Consider the following 18857-nt stretch of genomic DNA (forward strand, 5'->3'; position numbering starts at 1 on the left):
TGTAGACAGGCTAAGCAAACACATATAGGTGAGACACATCTGAAGTTGGTGACATCAGGGACTGATGTGACGCTTTCCAAGCTTCAGAGCACGTCGCAAATGTTCCCAGCAGGTAAATATTCCTCGCATTCCGTGTCCCAGTATAAATTGGGGTGATTTGGGAAAACTGGAGTCAATAGGTGGTTGAAATTTGCTCCTGGTGTGACGACAAACTTAGCGGGTGATTATTGTGACCGGTACAACCCAATGAGGAGCGAAACACGAACACACGCGGGACCGTAAGGGGGACAAACGGTGTGACGTGCAGACACAACACAACGCCGAAATCGCGCTGCAGCAGGAACAAGGGGCTGGTTTAAGCGGTTGGTTTGGCCCGCAGGCCGGTGTCCCCTGAGCGTTCAGCGCTTGCCACCTTCAGGCCGTGCGGGAACCCACGGGTGTGCCGGGAAGCCGCGGGTCGGGCTGGGGCGGCGTGTCCGTGAATCACGGACTTTGATTTCGTGGAGCTGTTTCCCCACCGTGTCTCTTCGTGCACCGTGTTGGTGGCGACGGGTTGTGTGACCTGCTGAGAGACAACGGCTGGTTGTGGCACCCAGGCCCAACCCAAATCACTCGGTATTTCTGTGTTGCTTTATAATTCTGTGTTTTACACCGCAGTGTAACTGTGCCAGACCCCGGGGGACCTGCGCTGACCAGAGGGAGCCCCGGGGCGGGACCGGGAGAGCTGCTGGGTCTCCCCCGCGCTGGCAGCGTCCCCCAGGAAGGAGCAAGCGGCACTGTGAAAAACTGCAGCGGATTTGAGGAAAGAAACCGCGGTTTTGGTCTGAACAGCGGGAGCGCCCGCCAAGGGCAGCGCACAGACGAGGGGGGCGGGGCTTGAGGTGGGGCGTGGCTTTGGGAGAGGGGCGTGGCTCGAGAAGGGGCGGGCCTTGAGGAGCAGACGGGTCTCGGGGAGGGGCGGAGCTCAAGAATGGGCGTGGCTTAATGAGGGGGCGGGGCGTTGAGGCTACGCGCGTAAACAGTAGATGTCATCAGCGTGCGGCGCGGCCGCTTCCGGTTCCGTGGGGGGTGTTGTACCGGACGGGTCCGCCGGGCCCCGCGGGGTGTCCCGGGGCCTCCTCGGCCGCCATGGCGGGCACCGACCTGCCCATCCGCCGGTACCGCCGGGCCCTGGTGCAGGCCGTGAGGGAGCGGCCCTTCCTCATCGTCACCGGCGAGACGGGGAGCGGCAAGAGCACGCAGCTGCCCAAGTACCTCCTGGAGGCAGGTAACGGCGGGGGCACCGCGGGGAGCCGGGGACGAGCCCAGCTCGGCGCAGCCAGGGAGCCGGGCCGGGCTGTGCGTGTGGGGAGAGGAGGCGGCTGGAGCGAAACTTCCAGCTAAAACAACGTGTCCGTGGGTATATTGTGTAGGAAACAATCGTTTTGCAAATATGATAGGTTCGGGATCTCTCAGCAAAGCAATCTTTTTAATAACCATATTGCAACACCGGGTGTTCTACCTAAAGGTAGGCACGCATAATAGGGCAAAAAGCCCCTGCTTATATCCCCCCAAAATCCCGGCCGCAGTTTTCCTCCCCCGTTCCCCATTAGTTGGTACTTCAGGGTTTACAGAGCACCCGATGCCTGCCTCAGTTTACATACAATACCCTTCCCCTTATCAATCTATTTAAAATATGGATTCCTGGTACTTTGGCTACCTTTCCCCCTAAATTAACTTGTAAATATAGTTATCAGCATGCATACAGGTATCAGTATATATTCTGGGAAAAGACCGTGTTTTACATTAAGGATTCATAGTCTGATGTCTCTCAGTCCTTCCCCCTGCTGGGGTCGGGCACCAGGTCCTCAGTTATGTAAAAACAACGTTTCTTCATTAAATGTTCCTTACAGGTGCTGGTGCACAAACCGCCTGTGAGCGGCACAGCTCAGTGTCCCTGTTTCTGTCTCTCCCAGGCCTGGCGGAGCACGGGGCCATCGGTGTCACCCAGCCCCGGCGCGTCGCCACCATGTCGGTGGCGCAGCGGGTGGCGGAGGAGATGGGCTGCTCGCTGGGCGGTGTGGTCGGGTACCAGGTCCGCTTCGACGACTGCAGCAGCGAGGTAGGGCCGGGCCGCGCGCCCGGGTGACGCTGTCGTGGGGTGTGGTGGTGTTGGTGGCGCAGTTTGCGTGTGGAGGTGCCACCGTGGGGTGACACAGCCCCTTTGCCTCTCCTGGGGCTTTGTGTGCAGGACTCCAAGCCTTTTCTGCCCCAGCTGTGGTGAAGCTGCAGTTGCATGTCTTGTATAACTCACTTGATCAACCTGACAAGCAAAATGATGCCAAGCACTTGTGATGTGGTGCATAAGCCTCAGTGTGTGTTCTGGGCAAAAACGTGGGCTTCGTAGAAGCTTTTACTTTGAAGTAGAAATCCAGGATAACAGCTGAATGTCTAATTAAACCTTGCAGGATACTGCCATCAAGTATATGACCGATGGCTGCTTATTGAGGCAAATCTTAGCAGATCCCCTTCTCAGCAAGTACAGTGTCATCATTTTGGATGAAGCTCATGAGCGGAGCCTCAGCACTGTGAGTGTCACCTTATATCTGTTCTTTTGAGTCAAATTCTCTCCTTTACTGACATCTGCTTATTCCTTTCTTTCACTTCTGCACAATCCCCAGGGATTTTGGCTGACTTTCCATGGATGCACTTTATCCTTTTGCCGTCCTAAGACCATACAATTGCTTCTTCATTTATTACATGCTGCATGATCTGAAAATAAAATGCAGCCTGTAATCCTGCTGGAATTCTGGTAGCTGTTGCATTTGAAAGCAGTTTAAACTTGGCTGGTTATTGGATACTTTCCCAAAATTTTCAGGAGTTTGAAGCCAGCACAGTGAACACAAACTTAAATCCTAACTTAATTAGAATCCTAATTGAAACAAACAAACACACGCACAAACAAAACCCTGAAACACCTCTCTCACTCCAAGGCATAATGTGTCTTAGGGATGTGTTTATGGCTGTGCGAAGAGATTACGGGTTTTGGGGTCATGGAAGTATCGAGACTGACCTAAGTACCAAAAGTTATCAAATGTCACTCTGACCCTTCCATGGCAAACAGAGACTCGGGTCAGTCAGTGCTCAAGAGATTGTGTTGTGTATCAACCCGCCAGTCCAGCAAACAACGTACCAGTCCAGCTGGGGACAAGGGAACACGCTTTCTGAACCCCGGTATTGCAAGTCATTGAGCCAGGGTGGTGTAAACAGTAACTGCTCCATTGCCTGCTTCTTACTAAAAGGAGCAAATTTTTAATCCAGAGCACTGCAGAGTGAAAGAAACTTGCTGAAGTCGTAACAACAAATAGTACAAAAAAGGTGATGACTTTTTAAAATGGGTCTGTTGTAGTTGCTTGCAAATTACTTGACCATGAGAGTATAAAAAATGAAAACCAAAGGATTTTGAGTTACCCACATTCTGTTTATAGGCTGTGAGAAGAGCTGATAAAAAAAATGGATTAAATTGTGGAAAACAGGGTAAGGGTGTTTATTCTTCTGAATGCTTAGGCCCTGAAAATGTGATTTTCTGTCTTCACTATATCAGTGGCAAACATGAGCCACTTCCAGCTTTGTCAGACCCTTCTAAAAAATCTGGGGTACTAACGTAAGTCGCCTCTGTTTTTCTGTTAGGATATTTTATTTGGTTTGCTGAAGAAACTATTTCTAGAGAAGGAACCAGCAGGCAGAAAGACGGCCATGAAGGTGGTGGTGATGTCAGCCACCCTGGAGGTGGAGAAGCTCTCGGAGTTCTTTGGACACTGCTCAGTGCTGCATATTCCAGGAAGAAGTTATCCCGTCAAGGAGATATTCTGCAACCTGCTCAGCCCGCGGGACACGGGCAGCTCTGCCTATGTCACAGAGGTCTGGCCTGGTTTACTTCGTTTCTCTGTTCTTGTGGTCTTTCACAGATGATAATCGTAACAAGAATTAGCTGGTGTATTGCTGTGCTCTTAGCGTCTCTGCAGAACTTAGGGAAGAATTGGTGCGATGAGTTTTAGAAAGATTGAGTGAGATTCCAGCTGTTACTGGCTTGTTTGCTGTTTGTTTCAGGCTGTAAAAGTGACATTGGATATCCACTTAAATGAACCAGAAGGCGACATCTTGGTTTTCCTGACAGGTGAGCATTTTTGTTTCGATAGCTGATGGTTATTACGGTGAAGCGTGGCATTGCCAGCAAAACCATCCATCCTTCCAAGGACTCTCTATGTTATCCCAGAGCAGTAAGCAGAGAAGGGAAAGCTGCAGGTTGACACATGTAGTCCTGTGAAATGACAGATTTCAGAGCATGTTTAGGTACGTCTTTGCCTGTGAGATCGAGTAAGAAAAATATTAACTTAAAAATTTGCATATACTCGTTTCTTCGGGTGCCAAATTTACTCTGCTGGTGTTGTCTATGCATTTTATTTTGGTGTTAATTCAGGAAGGGAGAATTCCTTTAGCTGCAAAACCCCACACCAGTGTGCGGGCCAGGCTTATGCAGTTATCTCTTGGTGAGAGGCACTGAGGAAAGCCTGGGTGTCACCTCCTAAATGAACTCTCACAGATATTGCTTCCTCATTGTAATGGTGTTGATGACTCTGTAATATTGGCAAAACAATCTTGTTTGAAAATGTTGCAAACTTGTAGGGCAGAGTTTTAACTATGTAGGTTGCTTAAATGCTCTTGTATGTTTTTTAGGTCAATTTGAGATAGAGAAAGCTTGTGACTTACTTTTCAAGAAAGCAGAATCCATCGATTACCGGTATGAAGTACACGACCGGTCTGTTGAAGGCCTCCTTATCTTACCATTGTATGGGTCAATGTCAACAGGTAAGAGCACGTAATGTCACATGGAACTTAATTCACATCTATGTTAACTGCAAGAGTTGTTATAAACAACATCCTAATAAAATATTCCTGTTGTGATTGGAAAAAATGGCATTCATTAAACCATTTGTGACACTGCTGTAGCACTATTCTGTTGGGTATTTTGTGGAGGTCATAAATTATACTCAAGCTTCAGCCTCCAGTTAAAATTCCTGTCCACTGGAAATGGCTTCACATGGCGTCAGGGTCTCCAGCTTAGGAAGGGATATCCTGTAACTCAAAGTGCGGATGTCTTACTTAGGCCCTCACATTTTATTTTACGTGGAAAAGCTATTGCCAGTAGGTTTTTGGTGATGAGAGCAGACCCGTAAGGGAAGAGAGTCCAGTGTGACACAGCACAGAAAAGTGCAGGTTATCGGGGTGAGTCAGTCTGTTTTGTTTGGCAGCAATACCACAGTTAGTTTCGAAGAGTTAAAAACAAAGGCCCTTTGACCTTTGCTGCACACAGACACTGTGTTTTCAGATGAACTCGATGTTGAAGTGCGTGGGTGTAGTTCGTAGAATGCCAAGAGGCTGAATAAGTGTTGAGAGGAGCAGGATGGCCGGTTCCAGGCTGTGGGGAAAGATCTGGTGACGATCTGCAGAGAGGGAGCAAAGCTTTTACCTTTTTGAAAGAACAAAATTTAAAATTGCATAAAAGAAAGGTGTAGCTCCTTCTTTACTCAATGATTTGAATATTTCTATATTTGAATATTTCTAAATACACAAGAGGGACCTTTTGTCAAAGAGATGATGATGTTTTTCAAGAATAATAAGGGAGAAAATCTAAGGGGAGAGTTTAATTTCCACCTCCCTTTTTTTTTTTTCCCTTGGAAAGCCAAATGAATTAATGGAAGCTGCATGTGCTGCTTTGTTACATGGTAAAGTATTTGCTGGAAGCACAGGGGGCTTAACTGATATTCACCTTCACTTTAAAACCCTTTAAATCCTTCACGAAGATTCTATTAAGACCAGACATCTTGTTTGTTTTTCCTGGCTCTGGGTCAGGAAGTACCCAGGAGAATTGGCCTTTCTTGATCTCAAAATCTTCTTGAATATGCAAACAATAAAGAAGATATTCTCTGATTTCGGACATATGCCAAAATAATATCAAATCTATATTTTAAACTGTTAGGTGATTCACTTTCTAATTTCATCCAGATTACTTTTACTACGTGTTTGGGTAAGTTTGCACAGTGTTTGAGATGTGGTTTGAAATCCGAGCAAACAGCTTGACTGGCTACCTGTCATTTCAGATCAACAGAAAAGAATATTTTTGCCAGCTCCCACGGGCGTCAGGAAATGTGTGGTGTCCACAAACATTGCTGCAACATCTCTGACGATTGAAGGAGTCAGGTACTGTTTCCCATTCTTCATAAAAGCTGTAAGAGAGGGAATAATTCAGAAAATTCTACTAGATTTGACAAAAGACATCTGACATCCTTCTGCTACTATACCTGCCAGATTATCACCTGTTGTATTTTTCGTGTGTGTAATGAATAAAAAACCCCTTGATGCTATTATATAGTGTTACAGATAACTAATATTGTTGGACCCTAATTTGAAATCAAATCTCAGCTCTATTAATCTTGAGTGTGAGAGGTTTTATTTGTAACATCCCGTAGACTGAACAGTGTCAGGGCTGCAGGTGACCAGCCAGTGCAACTGTTTGCAGCGGTTGTGGGGCAGACGTGTTCTTGCTCTGGTTGTGTGCACGTGGCAGTTACGTACCTGTCTGCTGAGGCCTCTGCTGTTCTCCTCTCTGACAGGTACGTAGTGGATAGTGGATTTGTGAAGCAGTTAAATCACAACCCCCGAGTTGGCTTGGACGTACTGGAGGTGGTTCCCATTTCAAAGTAAGTTTTTAAAAGGTCGTTTGCTTGGTGTTCCTGGGAGTTGCTCTGACACTACTGCATACCAATTGATCTTTGAAATATAAAAAAAGGAGGGGCGGTGGCTTTGAGGCTCCCTAATTTAAAGCCGTTTTGTTTGCTCCTAAATAGAAAGTGGTTCAGGACATTTGATTTCCTATAAGTTACAGGCATTAAGAAGGAATTACAATGCGTTGTAGTCTGAACAGCAGCTCACATGTCAGCTTGTGTTTGCTGAACACAGCAGCCTGATTAAGAGAAATTTAAACCCATCTTCCCTTGCACAGGAATTCTTCTTCATTCTGCTGGTTCTTGTATAGCTGGATTTCTCAATTGCTGCGCAGTATAATATATCTTCCATCTACAAGCACCGAAATTGCTGCTATTTATCATAACTACAGTGGGGTTTTTTGTGTGATAGCAGAAGGGATCAAGGCTTTTTTTTGAGGCTTTTTTCCCCCCGTCTGTCTGTATTGGCAGGAGCGAAGCAAAGCAACGAGCTGGCCGAGCTGGCCGGACATCATCTGGAAAAAGCTACCGGCTCTACAGCGAAGAGTTCTGGGAGCAATGCATGCCCGACCACACGGTCCCCGAGATCAAGAGAACCAGCCTGACATCCGTCATCCTGACCTTGAAGTGCCTTTCCGTGCACGATGTCATCAGGTAACCCCCATGGAAGCGGGATTATCGTCTTCTCACGGAGTCTGGGCAGCGCAGGCACCAGCAGCCTGTTGGCAAGAGAGGGGATTAGGTCCCCAGCCAACTGTGACACTCCAATACAATCAGCTTTTCTGCTCTTCTCCTCAGTCTGTAGTTCCAGGTTGGATCTTGAGCTCAGGTTCAGTTAGAGAATCTGCCAAAACTAACTCCTTGTCTCCAAAATTAAATACTTAATACCGTTCCTTTAAAATACTGATGTTTATGTCCCAAAAACTTCACCTCTGGGGAATTGTTCAATTTTCGCATCGCATGTGTGCAGAAAATAAAGCTTGTCTTTGCGTCTGCCATGCTGGGATTTGTCACCATATGTAGGAACACACCCGTGCACTTTGGTCAGAAACCTGGATTGGAAGGTTACAAAAGTGTTTTAATAAATATGAAAATTAACAAAGCTATACTGAGTCTGAACAGTGAGATTTTCTACTTCTTTTTTTACTATAGATTTCCCTACTTGGACTGCCCCGAAGAAAGGCACATTTTAGAAGCTCTCAAGCAACTCTACCAGTGTGATGCTATTGACAGGTAAAAAATAAAAGGGTGTAGTCACTACGAGAATTGAGAATCTAGGGGTTTAACTGGTGTCAGTGAGTTGTTCATGTGCACTGAAGGACTTCCCCCAGCAGTAAAATATGTTTCCTTATTAGAGCAGGAAGTTAACTACTGGGTCTTAATATACTTTGTGTAAAATGAGCGTTAGGGCATGGCTTAGGACTCGAGAGGTACAGATTAAGTTATCCACATTGTCCTGGAGTTCCTGAGTGACCTCAGCTCTGAGCGTGGTTCCGACAGCAGCTCCCGGGCCGCGGTGACGAAGGTGCTTTGGTGTTTGCTGTGAGCCCCGTCCAAGAACTCCAGGCAGGAAGCGAGATCTTATCCTCAGCTTCCAGGAATTCTTCTTGCAAAAATATACATCTTAAGCATCTGATACCCATGAAAAGCTGGTTTTGCCTGCCGTGAAGCAGGCGTAAGCAAACTGGAGAAGGGTGAAACATTCTTTGGCTAGGGAGGCTTGTGGTGTGGCCAGCACCCATCTGGGCACACACAGGCTGTCGCGTTAGATCAGTCCAGAGTGAGATGCTGCTTTGTTCCTCTTGATCTGTATATGGTGGCTGACATTGTGTGTGCATGTTCTGATTTACATTTAAACATGGTTTTGTTGAGCCTGATATTTGAATCTTTGTTTCCTGGGATAAGGAGAGGCCACGTGACAAGGCTGGGTGAATTCCTGGTGCAGTTTCCCCTCCCTCCCAACCTGACCTGTGCTGTCATCAAAGCTGCTTCTCTGGACTGTGAAGATCTGCTGCTTCCCATCGCAGCCATGTTGTCTGTGGAAAATGTCTTCATTCGTCCAGGTGGGAAACCCCCTCATCCCAAAGCAGCCGCGGGTGGGCGAGGAATTGTGCTTGCACAGGGGTGTTTCAGGCAATGGTGAGGCCGCACACACCACTTCACCAGGAGGCCTTTTCTACAGGGCTTTTGCTCTCAGTAGTTTTCAGTGCTAATAGTTTGCGAGGCCACAGTATCTTGTAGATGTATCTCAAGGTTATAAAGTGGGAACTGATGCTGTATTTTGTGCGTCCTTGAGAGTAAGGATGCTCTGGCTGGGGAATAAACTGGTTTTAGTTGGGCCCAACACTGGTGGGAGACATATGTATTTACCTTAAACTAATGCTTTAAATAACCCTTACGTTGCTGTGTGAAGAAGGTTCCTCAAGGACAGTGCTTTGTCTCCCAGAGTGTATTGTACCAGATCTGTAGGGAAGAATCATAAGATTAAGACAAATATACAATGGCACTTTACCCATATGCTTTACAGCTTTCTGTGGTCTTGGAGTCAGGGCACATTGTACGCTAGGAATTGGTAACAGTGATTCCAAAGACTTCAGAATAGCGTGGAATTGGGTTGCATTTGTCCCAAGGCTGTGAGCTGGAACACAACGTATGACTGAGCGAGTGGATTGCTGGGAGGTCATGAGAGGGAAAGCTGTGTTACAGCAGGGAAAAGAGAAAAAATACCCAAAACCACCAGAAAACCAAAATACAGCACAGCAGATGTTTTGCTGTTGGTCTAAGTACAGTCAGTTGATTTGTTTTTAAGAGATGGGGTTGCCTCTGGATTGGCTTTTCTGTTCCATAACTCTGTTTAACCATATAGACCTTTTAAGTTACTGTGAGAAGCTCAGCTTCATTTCCAATGTTTTTCTAAATGGAAAATGTAGTTCTGCCGTGGTTCCAAACTAACACCTCTCACCAGCACTAAACTCAGTCTCCCATGTCCTCCCTGCTCTCTCCTTTCCCCTCCAGTCCACCCTCAACCTGTCGCCCCAGCTGCGCTACATGTATGGTCTTTATGTGTGGCACAGTCTTTGTGGGAGACCTTTGTCCTTTCTAGTCACTCATTGGCTTTTGTCCAGTGATCTCTGTCGTCTATTAACCGTGCCCGTTAGTGCAACAGCTAAAGACCCTGCTGGCAGTGCTGATAGCCTGGATCCTGCTCTGGGGTTTTTCCCTTTCCCACAAATGTGCTTTTGCTTTCCCGTCCTCCACATGGCGATGTGCCCTTGTTATCTGGTCAGCGAGCTAACGCACACACGTTCGTTACTCTCCAGCAACCCCGTACACCGGGACGCAAACACAGAGACTTCCATTGTGAAGGAATTTGCTTACGGGTGATATGTGTATGAACAGGCCTCCTTATTTGCGATACCCACAAATTTCTGCCGTCCCCTGCAGCACAGCAGCAACGCGCTGGCATTTGCAGCCGTATCCCTCTCTAGAAAGAGGGTAGGTTGTGCTGGGGGAGAAAGTCTTTGGGTTGAAACTTGAAATAACACTTTGGAGATGTTGGTTTTGCCTAGTACATTCCTAGCATTTACTGAGGGCAAATTCGCACTGAACTCACAGATGACATTTTTTCGAGGCTCTTATTTATGTTAAGGCCCCCTTAGTGCGGCACTTGAGCACTAGGACAAAAGCAGAGTTAAACAGATGAGATGTGCCGTGATGAGGTGCTTTCAACAGTCTTGTTATTTCTCCCAGAGCAAAACTTTCTCTGGATCCCTGTGAGCTGTTTGTTTAAAGCTGCTGTTGCACGTTGGCATCTGAGTCGGTTGTGAGAGCGCAATATGTAGAACCTTTCTTTCGGAGAGACAAGAAGTCTTCATCTCTAGTGCTGACTGATCAGATTAATCACAGATTGAATAACAACTACGTGTTCTCGTTCAGCCACAGTGGAAAGAACTGTAAATGCAGGTGTGGAGGAGACAAATCTAAAAATAATGTGAATAAAGAGCCAGGACTGTCAAACACGCTTTGGAGAGATACTAACAGAAAATTAAGTAGGAGCCATAAATAGAAATGACTCTGAAGTGAGATATAACTTACTTCCTCAGGTGATCCTCAGAAGCAAAAGGAGGCAGAACTTCAACACCAGGAACTTGCCTCACAAGTGGGAGGATGCAATGACTTTGCCACCCTCTTAAATATTTTTGAACAGTGCAAAGCAAGGTATAAAACGATTCCTTACAGTAAGTGGTTTTGCATTCATCATCACTCTCAGCTCCTGATGGATTTTAAATACATTGTGTATATGCACATGCATGGACTTGTACCTAATTGCAGATTTATTCCTTGTTGGGATCTGAAATTTCTATCAAGACACTTATTATTTAAACTCACAAAGTATCTGGCTGTGTAGGTTGCCTTCTTTGTACGACCATAACAAAAAATAGAGGCAATTTTCTTCCTTCAGCTTACAAAGGGCTTCTTTATAATACAATTATTTCTATTCTCAGCAAGTCTCCTTCAGCTTGGTGCCACGAATACTGGATCCATTGGAGAGCTTTAAAATCTGCTTTTAGTGTGGAAAAACAACTTCGGGAAATAATCAGTAAACTGAAACAGGTAAAAAAATGTAATTTTTATGTATGATTGAGTTATATAAGTTTGTATTTAAGACATGTGCTGGACCACTGTGCTTTTGCCAGATGGCTGCTGCCTGTCTCTGGTAGAAACTAATCCACTTAAGTATTTATTAGAGCATCCTTGTTGTAGGTATGGTGGTGATTACAAGCAAGAAGGAGGGTTTGCCTCCTTTCCTCATGGGTGAGAAACCCAGAGTTTAAAATCCATTGGATGGAGGGGCTATAGCCACTTTTTCTTTAGGAAATATCTTAGGAAATATCTTTAGGAAATATCCTGATTCATGGTGTTTTTTCTTCACATAGCTGCCAGACTTCCCTAAAGAGACATTTGAAGGCTCCAGAACTGAGATTCTCAGAAGATGTCTATGTGCAGGATACTTCATCAACGTAGCTAGGAGGTAAGTGATAAAGTGTGGAGAACGGAATGGAAAAGGTATTATGCATGTTCTCTAAAGATGCAGCTGCATGTTGAAATGGAGCAGTCGAGCTGTGCGTTGTTGACAGCAGCAATTGCAGGTGCAGGTGATGTTTCTGCACGGGGCTGGCAGCCCGGTGGAGTCTCTGGTTTGACTCTCATTACATTCCTGGAGAAGAAACGAACTTGAAGGCTGATGAGTAGTTCCAGATACTAAATGAAAAGGCTTGGAAATGCCCAGTTACCACGGCTGTCAAAGATTTCAGTCCCAAAGCCTGCTTATTATTATGTTGTTATATCTGCAGTGTTACTGTGGTAAATTAGATTGTATTTTGTTCCTCATTTGTTTTTTTACAGTCTAGCTCTGGAAGGATATTCCTCTGCGTATATATTTGAGTATTTTCTTCTGTGCTGCTGCTGATTTGCTTAGTTGAGTGTTGCTGTCTAATCACAGCAAAGTATGTTGCATTATACATTTATTTATTTTCACAAACTTTTTAGATCTGCAGCCAGGACATTCTGCACGATGGACGGACACGGCAGCATTGTCTATATCCATCCCTCATCTACAGTAAGTTAACAAATTCTCTTAATAAAGGAGCAGAGGATCTAGACAAGGAATAAGAGGCAGGTCCCTGTGAAATCTTCCTCTTCTGTTGGGTTCGTGCTAATCTGTGGCCAAGAGCAGCACTGTTGCAGTGTTCATTTTGAGAGCAGGGAGGAGCCTCACTTCTTCAAATTCAGTAAATGTTTGGCTTATGAAAGGAGTGAGACACAGGCTGAGCTTTGTCTCTGCCTCTTTGGATTTCCTGGGCAATTTTAAGAGTCATTTTGCTTCCATTTCCCTGTCTGAAAGTTTAGGGTAGTATCAGCTTTATGTTCTTGCACCTGAAGCATTGGAAGATATTCTAATGGAGGGTGCTGTAGAAAGAAGACTTATTTTTTATCAGTTCTGAAGTAATATTTTCATTTTTCCAGCTATATAACCAGGAGACTCGCCTCGAGTGGATCATCTTCCATGATGTCACGGTGACATCCAAAATCTATGTCCGGACGGTGTGTCCCGTTCGCTATGAATGGGTCAAAGACTTGTTGCCCAGATTGCATCAAATTGATGCGTATGAACTGAGCAGTGTGGCGCGCGAAGAAGTCACTGAAGAGGAAATAACCAAGTGGAAGCACAAGGAGGAGCTGAAAAGGCAGCATGGTGAGCACTTTACTAGTCCATATTTATGGCATGTGTAGTTTTCTTGGTTGGTGTGGGACATGTGTGTGTATATTATATCACTGAACATGTTCTGGACTAGCAGGTGTTAATCTGGATGTGCTTAACACATTTGATATGTGTAGCTTTAGCTGTTTTCTTGTCTTACTAGAGCTCTGCGATCCCTATTTTCCTGCCTTGGCTGTGTGTGTAGTGGTGTTTGCACACCGGTTCTTGCTGTGCCTCCCCATTTATAGCTGACAGGAGCAGGAGTTTAACACAGAGCTGGATAAAAGCATTTTGAATCTAACCACTGTTTAAGTTTGCAAAGGGTATCTAGCCATAGATACCCAAAATAATACTGTCCTGAGAGGGAAAGGTCCTACGGGCTGTGAGGGGAGAGAAAAGAATACACAAGGCGACCCAATAAACCATCCCAGAAAACCCCACCAAACAAAAAGCATAGAGGAAAAACTATCACATTTTGGCGAATGTCTCATTCTGACAATTAACGTAATGCCGTATGTTTAAATAGTTTTAATTAAAAAACTGGTGCCTGCTAACTGATCTGGCTGCTTGACATTCTTTGAATTCTTCTGTCAGCAGGTTTTGTAAAGCAGCCAAGTATTCAAAGGGCCTCTCTACTCCCAACTGATGCTTCCAAACCATTAATGTATAGTGCAGGCACTGGCAATACAGATTTTCTTCCATTTCCTTAAGAATAGAAAAAATGTAGACCAGCATCTCTTTCTGTCCTGCATTATTGTGTAAAACAACCATTTAAAATGATAAAACCATTAATTGGATTTGGTTATAAATTTGCTGGAAAGGATATTTGTGTTACTGGATAACACAGAGGAGCTTCATCTATTTATCTGAAGTCCAAGGAGCTGAGGTTTGTTCTCTTTGTCCTCCCTGAGCTTTTTGACTTCACCAGGCAATACTAAATTCATTTGAGATTAATACTGGCTTTACAGATGTTGTGTTTCTTGGAACTTCATAAAAATAGGTGGTCGAATAGCTGACAAAGGCTTCCCTAGTGCCCGGTGGAAGGAAAGGCCACATCATGAGCTGAATTACTATTTGACTCCACGACAGAATAATCACAAATCTTCCAGGAGTGAATGTTGATTAAAGCTTCTTGTTCATATCAAAGAATCTGGCACCTGGCCCCAGAGACCTCGGAACAGGCCGCAGTAGCTGCTTTATTCACACAATAATTAAGTTTTTGGAGCCTTTGAATGATATATATGTATATTTTTTTTAATGATTGTTTTAAATTTTATTTTGAACTGAAAATATTTCTTGCTTTTCTTTCCTTCTGGGAGAAACACTCCCAAGGTCGCAGCTCAGTGGGAGAATGTGCATTTCTGATGGTGTCTGATCTGGAGTATTGACTTTTCCCACTCCCTTATCTGTGTGTTATCCTCCCTCTTCCTCCTGCCTCTGGACATTTTAAGATAGTTTAGTCTAAGCTTTTTTTTTGTTTTCCTGCTCCCAGTGCTGCCTCTTTCCTGCCTAAATTAAGCGTGAGATGTGTTCTATGGAACCCATTGCTTCTCCAAATTACACAAGATGCATAATATGTTACAATTAAAAAGAAAGATACGCATTTGGGGGCGCGATGAGCCCAGCTGCTAATACTGACATGGGAGTTAAGGCTTTTATTTGTATCTCCCCACTGTGGTACAGTTTGTCCTCTCTGGAAGTCATTCCAATGACTGACTGGGACTTGAAAATCATTTGAGATTCTGTTGGGGGTTTTTGGGTATTTTGCAAATAGGAGCAATTGGAATGCTGTTTGGGTTTTTGTGACACAGAAGAGTAGATTTCTCTTTCTCTCCTCTGCCTCCAGAAGGAACCACAGACAATTCTGCAAAGAAGATGGAGAGGAGGAATAATGATAAATCAATCCTGGATGCCCGAGCTCGCTACCTGGAGAGAAAGCAGCAAAGAGCACAGGGTTTAAGCGGCACAGTGAAAGAAATGGGCTGATCCTCGGGGCTGCTCTGCTCCCGCTGTGGGTAAAGGCCGTTCAGCGCCGTTGTTCTGGGTGCGTTTGCATAATGCAAACTGAGTAACTGGAAAGAAGGAAAACTTGTGCTTTGTGGTAAGTCGGAGTGCTGAGGCATAAAAACGCAATCTGCCTCTGCTGCGTCCAGCAAGGAAAAGTCACCAAGAGGAGTTTTGTTGCTGTGTGTCACTGGCAATGGTTTAGTGGCCTGAAATGTGGATGAAGACATGGTACTTACTGTGGTGCCAGTTCTGTGGCATTTAGTCAACTTGGAAAGGTCTCGGTGGTCTCAGTGCCATGATTAATAAAATTTTATTTGTTTTAATTATTTTTCCAAAGGAGTGGAACTGTCACTTTTTATCCATTTTACTTTGTACGGTTGTGGCTGTACAATCTTCATGCTTATACATTACTCAGGAAAATGCGTAGGAATTGTTGTTAATGGTGCAACCATCCTGATCTAAATTCAAAAGGGCATTTACCACATGCATTCTCTGTCCCAGGCACTGTTGTTCCTACTTTGTGTTGTGCTGTACCATGTACAGCGACGGGTCTGGGTGAAGAAGTCTTTGTATGCGAAGTATTTAGTAAATGTTTTCACATTCCTGCTGCCAACTTCTAATTTTTGTCAGGGGTGACTGTGTGTTTTCTATTTGGAAAAAAAACAACCCAACACTCAGCCAGGTTCTGTCCTGCAGTCGGTCAGCGGGCCCTGATGCCCTGTGGGCTGCTCTTCTGGATTTATTTCAAAATAGATGGATTTTAGTCTGAAGAACAAGTGTTTCGAATGTGTCGAAGCTATACACAAGGAAATAATAGCCTTTTTCCTCAATGCAAATACATAAGAAAGCAAAGAGCTGCGATGCTTTGTCATTGTAAAGTTTGTTTCTTTCTCAGTGAAGAGCTAATCCCCTACTGTCACCTTAGTAACCCTAAAATGTTGCAGTGCTCTAGTGCGGAGTTTGACTATTTTGCTGGGTTTTTTCACTTTCAGTGAGTAACATTTTGTACAAGACAATTTCCAAACAACTGGAAGAATGTAATTTCTCATGTCTCAGTTGTGTCACCATCCATTGCTTTTCAGGTAGCCAGCTGTTAATGTCGCCTTGAGAGGAGGTGTAACATGTTTAGCATTCCCCCTGTACTGCCCAGGCTGTAGCTGATCATCCGCTCTCAAAAACCTTGGAATTCTCTTCTGGGGAATACAACATTATTCTTCATACGGAAGGCAGTTTGATAATTGTCCCTTTTCTTTTGTTTTCGATTTACATGTGCAATGTCATAGCCACTTGCGAGTCAAGTGACATCTGCACCACACACAGCCCCAGGCAAGCATCTCTTGGCAGAGCTCAGTGCTTTTATTTTTAAACTTCTATTTGGAAGGGAGGTTTCTCCCCTTTGAGTTCCAGGGCTCCTCAGAGGTTTTGAAGTGATGAATTTAATACAAAATGATACGAGGAAATAACCGTGAGATTGCAAAATAAGGACAGATAGAGAAGCCGTGGTTGGGTCCGCAGGGGTCCCTGTGTGTTCCTCTCGGTAAATCCCTTGGAAGCTGCAGTTCTCGGGTAAAAAGTGTGAGGTGTCACCTGTTTGCAAGGGCTGGAGTTACATTGTGAGTTAATGAACAGCAGGAGGAAATTTGAAGTTTCATTATGTTACTGTACTTATTAACAGAGTGACATGGGAAGAGTCTCTCGGCCCATCCCTGGAGTTCCAACCTGCAGCTCTGGTGATGCTCACTCACACCCCGTCATTTACGGTCCTTCCCCATTTTGTTTTCTGGTTTTAATTAGGATTAATTAGGAAAAGCACACCCTCTACCCATTAGGGTGCTGTGCAGCAGCAGAACAGCGAACCTGACACCCGGGATGGTGGAAACACCGCGGGCAGAAGCGGAGGGGGGGCGGGCGGGGCTGCCCGGGGTTGGCGGTGACCGGGGAGGCCCCGGGGCCTACAGCCGCCGCCCGTCTCCATGGCAACCACCCCGGTCTCCATGGCAACCGCCCCCAGCCCCGGGCGAGTCACCTTGTCCGGCCGCTCCGGCCCCGGCACGTGACCCGCCGCGGCGTCGAGCGCGGAGCGGAAGTGACGGAGCCGCACCTCGGTCGCATGATGTGGCAAAAAAAAAGGCCGGGGAGGGGAGGGGTGGTGAAGCGCGAAATAGTCCCTTCCGGTGGCGGATCCTTCCGCTGCTCCTATTGGTCCCGCGGCGGGTGAGTCACGCCGCTCGCCGGGATCCTTCCGCCCGGCCGGCGCAGTTAAGGCGGGTCCCGGCAGGTGAGGGCAGGCCTCTTCCTTCCGCGGCGGTATCCTTCCGCCGGTGGGGGCAGCTTCCGGATCGCCGCGGCTCTCCCCGCTCGCTGGCCCGCTCCGCCATTGCGGTCCCGCCGCCCCGCGCCGCCCGGACCCCGCTGAGGTGCGACTCTGGTCCGGCCTCGGACTGGAGCCCCAGCCCGCTGCCGCCGCCATGGCCCAGATCCTGCCGATCCGCTTCCAGGAGCACCTCCAGGTGGGCGCGGAGGGGCCGGGCCGGGGGAGCGGGTGCTGGGGCGGGCGGGCGGGCCGCTCCCTCAGCCGGGGGAGCCGCCCGGGCCTGGTGATGGGTGTGGGGCCCCGGGCCTGTCCGCGGGCCCTCCCCGAGCGCTGTGAGGCGGCCTGGGCTCCTCGGCGGCGGGGCGGCCTTCCTCCCTCCCGCGGGCCTGGCCGCTGTCTGTTCCCGCCGCCCGAAGGGCACCTTCCCGTCCTCCCGCGGGGAAGGGCCGGGGCGCCGCGGGGCCGCGTGTCCCGGGGAGGCGCCGAGGGGCCGAGGTGCGGCCGCCGGGCATCTTGCGCCCGGCCCGTCCTCCCGCCGTGGTTTCCGCGCTGCGGGCGGCTCGTCCCGGGGCTGTGGGCGCCGCTGGCGCCGGGCCCGCGGCAGCACCTGCTGGGCGGTGCGGCGGTGGGAGGGAGAGTGCGGCTGGTTCCGAGGGGGGAAACCCGCTGCTGCGGGGGGCAGCGGGAAATCACCGGGGAGGCCGAGTTGTCTCTGTGTATCGCTTAATTTTTTATATTTTCTTCAATGAAGCTAGGGCTTCTTGAAATCCTAGGGGCATATTAAATCGCTTTATTGACGTCCTGACTTGTAATGTCATCTTCTGGAAAGAAAAAAACCCACATATTGCAGTGAAAGGTAGAAGTGACTGCGGGCTGCCCTGCGGTGCAGCTGTGGCAGTGCAGGCACAGGGCGCCAGCTCTGCCTGGTGCCCGCTCTCTGCCAAATCCTGGGTTTGGGTGTCATTAAACCATCACCAGATGGTTTATTTCCAAGTGATGGCTTTTAGGTTTTTATTTTAAGGTGACATTCTAAAGGCACTAGTAACAAATTCTCAAATCGCTCTGCTGCAGGAATGCAAGGTTACCTTCTCAAGTAAATAAACGTGCAAGTCCAGTGTCTCTTGGCGAAGCTGGAGCACAGGGAGGGGTCTGGAAGGACTAACGTAGTTGTGCAATGTGCACTTCCTATCCGAGGAGTCTATGGGGCGAAGTACTACGAGCTAAGCTTCTCTAGAGCTGCTGTAGCTGCAATTGTATTAAGTTTGGCTTCACTGCTGAGGAGTGTTTTTCGAGGAGAACTTGTATAATAAGAGTTATATTGGTGTAGCTAGGCAGGGTCTCCTGCCTTCTATCAGCCCACCCACAACCCCGCTTCCCCGGGATGTCAGTGTCTGGATGCGGTTCGTGCTCATTGGGAATGGTGGGCACTAACATAGTGATGGGTTTGCATGGTTTGTGGTGATTCTTTTCTAGCGCAAATGGAAAGAGTTTGATTTCTAGACACCTTGTC

The 18857-nt window shown here is 47.0% G+C and overlaps 2 protein-coding genes across 4 annotated transcripts in view; both read left to right on the forward strand.

The window, feature by feature from the left end:
* The first annotated feature begins 1051 nt into the window (after positions 1-1051).
* On the forward strand, positions 1052-15369 carry DHX40 (DEAH-box helicase 40). Of its 3 annotated transcripts, none has more exons than XM_082068212.1 (17): positions 1052-1267; positions 1956-2101; positions 2448-2567; positions 3670-3900; positions 4090-4156; positions 4717-4848; positions 6141-6240; positions 6654-6740; positions 7236-7418; positions 7917-7997; positions 8670-8827; positions 10868-10982; positions 11270-11378; positions 11702-11796; positions 12315-12384; positions 12792-13020; positions 14873-15369. In XM_082068212.1, the coding sequence occupies exons 1-17, from the start codon at positions 1129-1131 to the stop codon at positions 15010-15012; spliced, it is 2202 nt and encodes a 733-aa protein (XP_081924338.1). In that variant the 5' UTR covers positions 1052-1128; the 3' UTR covers positions 15013-15369. The 3 variants fall into 3 exon arrangements, with proteins under 3 accessions (XP_081924338.1, XP_081924339.1, XP_081924340.1); XM_082068213.1 differs by having other exon boundaries at positions 14876-15369; XM_082068214.1 differs by having other exon boundaries at positions 1139-1263.
* A 1923-nt stretch (positions 15370-17292) lies between these two features.
* The window catches only part of CLTC (clathrin heavy chain), a 30386-nt gene continuing 28821 nt past the window's right edge, over positions 17293-18857 (forward strand). The window contains exon 1 of the mRNA XM_082068704.1: positions 17293-17543. Coding sequence (XP_081924830.1) covers positions 17502-17543 — 42 coding nt within the window. The 5' untranslated portion in view covers positions 17293-17501. The remainder of the gene's footprint in view (positions 17544-18857) is intronic.

The sequence above is a fragment of the Streptopelia decaocto genome (assembly GCF_964273445.1).
Source record: "Streptopelia decaocto genome assembly, chromosome: 18".
In the NCBI taxonomy this organism is placed as follows: domain Eukaryota; kingdom Metazoa; phylum Chordata; class Aves; order Columbiformes; family Columbidae; genus Streptopelia; species Streptopelia decaocto.